The sequence below is a fragment of the Mustela erminea genome, chromosome 1 (assembly GCF_009829155.1).
Source record: "Mustela erminea isolate mMusErm1 chromosome 1, mMusErm1.Pri, whole genome shotgun sequence".
Lineage (NCBI taxonomy): Eukaryota > Metazoa > Chordata > Mammalia > Carnivora > Mustelidae > Mustela > Mustela erminea.
The window spans coordinates 12,727,702-12,733,779 of record NC_045614.1 but is presented as its reverse complement, the minus strand read 5'-3'; the positions used below and the strand labels follow the sequence as shown (position 1 = coordinate 12,733,779).

Sequence of the window (6,078 nt, the reverse complement as noted above, 5' to 3'; positions counted from 1 at the left end):
GTTCAGCAAAGGTGGGGTGCCTGGAACCTTGGGGTGGGACCCCAGGGGACACAGTGACCTTGGCAGAGAATGAGGTGGAATCCACCATTCACTTACCCACCCACCCGGGCCTCGTCCTCCTCTGAGTTCCTTAAGGATATGCGGGGATGTGTGTGCGCGTGTGCGTGTGTGCGTGTGTGTGTGGTATTGCAGGTGTTTCAAAGAACATAGGTCGGGGCACCTGAGTGGCTCAACGGTTAAGTATCTGCTTCAGATCAGGTCATGATCTTGGGTCCTGCGACTGAGTCCCATATTGGGCTCATTGCTCTGTGCAGATCTGCTTCTTCCCCTCCCGCACTCAGGATCTCTCTCCCTTTGCACACTCTCTCAAATAAGTAAATATTATCTTTAAAAAAAGCATAGATCATACTTCACGCTGGAGTCTGGCTTGTATTCATCGTTCAGATTAGGAAGTAAACATCCCTGTACATTCCCCCTCTGTTCCTCTACTCCCATATGCCTGTGTCACACCCCTTCCTCCCCCCTCCCTCCCCCTGGTCCTGAGATAAGGACATCCTACAACTAATGTGGGTCACTCCCATGCACATTTGCAACTTTACTCTCCGAGATGTATCCACAAGCGATCCACAGAATCGTGTGGCCTGTCTTTAAATTCACGTGAGCAACATGATTCTACCCACAACTTTCTTTGGTTTTCTTCTGTCCCTGCTTCGAAATTTTTCCGGACTAGTGAGAGCAGTTCCACGATTCCTCCATTCCTCTGACTATACAAATGTCCACCGAGTAAGAATGTTCCCATGGATGTATGCACCCATACTATGGATGAGAACTACTTGTTCCAAACCTCCCTGAACAAGCCTCACCACGCACCTTCTAGAATTCCTCTGTGGTGGAATTGCAGGGTTAGGAGGGGTCCCTGTGTTTGCCATCATCTCAGAATTCTCATCCGCAGCTTGGGGAATGCCAGACTGAAGATGCTCTGTCAGAGGTCCACGACTCCACTAGGAAGTGCAACAGGTGTAGGGGTCAAGGGTGAGAAATGGTCTGCATGCCTGGCTGCTGTGCACCGATCCTGCTGGTGGGTTGTGGGGAATGAATGGTGTGCCACTGATTGAAAGGCTGCAGCAAACAGGTGGGTAGATGGGGTCCTGTTACAGGAAAGAGTGGGAAGAATCCACGAACGTCTGAACTAAGGAGAAGGGATGAGATCAGGGTGCAGGTTGGCCGTGATCAGGACCCTGGACAACTCTCAGGTTTCCTTTCTGATTGATCCAGGATGGCCATGCAAGGGGCAAATGTCACCCCTGTCTCTGAGTTCCTGCTCCTGGGGCTCTCAGAGAACCCCGAGCAACAGCAGCTGCTGTTCATACTCTTCCTGACTATGTACCTGGTCACGGGACTGGGGAACCTGCTTATCATACTGGCTATCGCCACTGACCCCCGACTCCACACCCCCATGTACTTCTTCCTGGCTAACTTGGCCTTTGTGGACATCTGCTTCACCTCCACCACCATCCCCAAGATGCTGGCCAACCACGTGTCAGGGCACAAAGGGATCCCTTATGCAGGCTGCCTGACCCAGATGTTCTTCTTCATCTGGTTTGCTGGCATCGATAGCTTCCTGCTGACCGCCATGGCCTATGACCGCTATGTGGCCATCTGCCACCCTCTCCACTATGCCAGGTCTGTAACACCACAGCTCTGTGGCCTCCTGGTGGCTGCATCCTGGACTGCAGCCTTCGGCAATGCTCTGACCCACACAGTGTTACTGACTCGCCTCTCATTCTGCACCCACAACAGGGTGCCCCATTTCTTCTGTGACCTCAGCCCTCTGCTGAAGCTGGCCTGCTCTGACACCTTTCTCAATAATGTGATGGTGTACACCATGGGTGCCCTACCCACTATCACTCCTTTTGTGGGCATCTTGGTCTCCTATACATGCATCTTTGCCACGGTGTTGAGGATCCCCTCCACGAGAGGCAAGCAGAAGGCTTTCTCCACCTGTGGCTCTCATCTGTCTGTGGTGTCCCTGTTCTACGGGACACTCATTGGGGTTTATTTCAGCCCCACGTCCTCCCACACGGCCCAGAAGGACACAGCCGCTGCGGTGATGTACACTGTGGTCACTCCCATGCTGAACCCCTTCATCTACAGTCTACGCAACAGTGACATGAAGGGGGCCTTGGGGGCCCTCATCAATAGGAAGCCAGTTTTTCTTCAGTGACCATAGCACTGAGATGTTTGATGACCCAAATCCAGTGCCCATCTGTACGAAATTTTCTTGCATGGTCCCAAGGTTGGATGTTTCCTACATATCATTCTCCGTGGTTCTCTGTGTATTACTTCATTCTTCCAACAACAACTTCTTGAACATTTGTTATCTGTAGACACTGTTTTAGGGGCTGAAGGTCCAGCAGGGAACAAACAAAATCCCTGCCCTTGTAGCGCTCCCACTGCAGCCTGGAGACCACATCACGGTTAAAGGAAGTGCTTGGGAAACTAGAGAGACCGGGATACAAGCCCCACCTTGGTGAACATTCAGGTTTACCTGCTCTAATACAAAGTTGCAAATACAGAGGCTCAGAACTCCTAAGATTTTGCAAGCTGAACTCTTTGTTTCTGTAACAACACGGTTTTTTCAAAAACTTAACGTAGACATATGGTCTACTTGTTTCTAGTATGTTCCATTGTGAGGCACCAGATCTAATGTGCGTTTCTAGCCAGAGTTCTTGTGTTTATTGATTCTGCAATATTTGCTTCCTTGAACCACCTACATTTTGGTCACTCTCAGTTAATGGTCATCTGAAACAATAGCCTTGGGTAGGAGGCAAGATCCTTATTTATACTCTTTTGAAGGACAGGAAGCTGTTGGCTCTTCTAACCTTGTGATGTTTCTTTTTTTTTTCTCTAAAGGTTTTATTGATTTATTTGACAGAGAGAGATCACAAATAGGCAGAGAGTCAGGCAGAGAGAGAGGAGGAAGCAGGCTCCCTGCTGAACAGAGAGCCTGATGTGGGGCTGGAACCGAGGACCCTGGGATCATGATCTGAGGCGAAGGCAGAGGCTTTAACCCACTGAGCCACCCAGGTGTCCCACCTTATGATGTTTCTGATTTTGAAAAGTGGCCAATTCTAGCCTGGGATCATCTCATGCTTGTGATTCCTTGCTGCAAAGCAGCAAGAAGCAGCCAACTCACAGTGACGTCATAGCTCTTTCCCATCACTTCTAGACACACAGGCTCAGTGAACGAACAATCTACCTTCCAGGTTATCACCAGTCACGGTATTGTCAGATGTTGGTCTTTGGTGTAACAAGGGTCTCCAGCTTTCCAGCCTGTGACATCTGTGTCCTTACCACCAGACCACTCAGCTCATACAACTAAGTTTTCAATTTTGTGATGTCAGCATCTCACTTCTGCTCCATTTTCTGTTTTAGTCTGATGACTAGCTTATGTGTTATATTAGATTCCTGGAGATTTTGTTTTTAGAAAAGGACCACAAAGGAGGTGACTTACACAGGAGTTTGTTGTCTCATGGTTCCGGAGACCAGAAATGGAAAACCAAGGTGTTGGCAGGTGGGTTCCTTCTGAGGCTGTGTGTGAGGGAGAATCCGTCTCAACCTCTGTCCTAGCTGGTGGGAGCTGGTGCTCTTCTGGCCATCTTTGGGGTCCCTTAACTTGCAGATCATGCTTCATCTCTACATGGCATCCTCTTTGTGCATGTCTACCTTGCTAATGTCCCCTTTCTATTTTTTATTCATTTTTTTAAAAAAAGAATTATAATTAACATAGTATTATATTAGTTTCAGGTGCACAATATAATGATTCAACCAATTGTCCCCTTTTTAGAAGGACACCAATTCTCTTGGATTAGGAGTCCACCCAATTCTAGTATGACATCATCGTAACTGTTACATCTAGCAACAATCCTATTTCCAAATAAGCTCAGATTCAGAAATAGTGGGCTTTGGACTTAAAATAGGCATTTGGGGAGGGAATATAATTTAACCCATAAGATTTGCTAAAAAAAAAAAAAAAGAAGAAAGAAAGAAAAAAAAGAAAAAAGGATTCAAAAGAAATATGGCTTGAGTAAGGTAAACGTTCATTTTCTCTCACGTGACAGTCGATGTTCTAGGTCAGTGGGTGACTCTGCTTTAAATCATTCACAGACCCAAGTTCCCCGTGTCTTATTTCTGGCCCATTTCCCAGAAATTATTATTACTATATTACTACAAAAAAACAAACACTCAGAGAGCCCAGGGAGGCAAGCACCTGCTCTCAAAGTACCAGGTAGATCTCCCATCCTGTCACAGGCTACAGCTAGCTGCAAGAGAGGCCAGGAAACGTGATGCAGCTGGCTCACTGTGCTGCCAGGCACAGTAGCTGTGCCTCTTACTACAGAAGAGGGAGAGGGTAGACTTTTGCGGAAAGCTAGCAGTCCACCTTCCGTCCCTCTGGCCGCCAATTCCATGAAAGCATGCTTCTGCCAGAGATTCCACCTAACACCCCTGCCTGAAGACAGCCAGAAGTCCCAGCTGTCTGTGAGCCTGCTGTGCATTCTCTAATCACGATTAATTTAAAAGTTCTTAGGAGATAAAAAATTAATATCCATGAAAGTTCTGTTTCCTCCCTGCATGCAGGGACGCTCTTGAGCAGAACTCCTCCGTGTGGAGCGTGTGTGTGAGCACCGTTCTCGTTATTGTCTGTGTGACTGGTGCCCCCTGAGGTTAGCACAGTGCATGCAACCTGTTCCACTCTTCCCAGCAGCCCAGCCTGCTTCTCACTGGAGCACCTTATCTGCCCGATTTTGACAATAGCTGATGCTGATCTATTATAGCGGGATGGAGTCTCTCACTTGATGGGTAACAGGATCCCTTACAGTGGACCTTGCCAGTCTCCTCTACACAGTTCCTGTCTCCACTCTAACCTAAACTCATGCATTCTCGAGTCTTTGGGCGTTGGCCTATGTGGTCCCTCAGCAAGGAAAGCCACCACGGACTAACGATTCTTTATCCTCTGCTCTCCATGCCAAGTTCAAGCCTCTTTTCTAGGACATTTTCCTTCATTGTTCATCAGCTCTCGGGATCCTCTCTGTGACCCATCTCTAAACATTTAGGCTGGATGTGTCTGTGTCCATCTCTGTGGACTAGACCAGACTAGAACTTCTCAAGGGCCGAGTCTGGGACTGAACTTTCTCTGCTATCTCAACACTGCCCTTGTGCTGCCCAGCACAAGGCTGGCCAGAGAGAGCCGTCAGGAGAAGAGGGGACTCTTGTTGAGAAAATAAGCGTGAGTTTAAGGAGAGTTTTGACAACTAATATTCAGAGTTTTGCAATGGAATCGTAGGAATTTTGATTTGGATTAGAAGACTGGACAAGAACAGGTTTATCATTCTCATGCACCTGTTTGGTCTTTCCTTTCTTCCCTCAATCATTCCTTCATTCGATGATTATTGAGCACCTAATATGTGCCAAGGCCTGGGCCAGGGTAGGAAAGACAGCATCTTTGCCCCTCATCCAGTTCACATTTGAATGGAGAAGACAGACAGAAACCCAATACTTGCACACACAATAAATGTATGGTTACAGCCTGACATGGCTCTGAAGCATCTGATGTTCAGAGCGAGGGAAATAGGAGCCTGAGTTGGGGTCGGAGAAATTCTCCCTGAGGAGGTGGCCTTCAGCTGACACAGGAAGGAAAAAGGGAATGGAATTGGCCAATGTAGGGAGGGAAGAGTGATTCAGGTCAAAGGAACAGCAGGTGTGAAGGCAAAAGGCTGGACAGGACATCCCAGGGCACCTGTACTCCCAGAGGTCCTGTCCAGCCTCATAGCAAGCATTTTAACAAGCCACTCACAGTAAATGTATTTCTTCTTCTGTTAAAAAGAAGAAGAAGACGAAGAAGAAGAAGAAAAGATCGTTATGCTTCTGAAATTATTTAGGTGCCGTGAAAATTATTGCACCATTTGCTTGTTGGGCACCCATGGGTATTCTTGCAAATCGAGAACGTCAAATGTAATGACATTTTGGGGGAATGCTAAGGTTAACAATGAACGAGGTCGACATCCTGCTATTTAAGAA

At 47.6% G+C, this 6,078-nt stretch overlaps 1 protein-coding gene across 1 annotated transcript; it reads left to right on the top strand.

Annotated features, from left to right (window-relative positions):
- The first annotated feature begins 1,282 nt into the window (after positions 1-1,282).
- Positions 1,283-2,224, top strand: LOC116568430 (olfactory receptor 1361-like). The gene has a single exon (XM_032303848.1). The coding sequence runs from the start codon at positions 1,283-1,285 to the stop codon at positions 2,222-2,224; it is 942 nt and encodes a 313-aa protein (XP_032159739.1).
- The last annotated feature ends 3,854 nt before the right edge of the window (positions 2,225-6,078 follow it).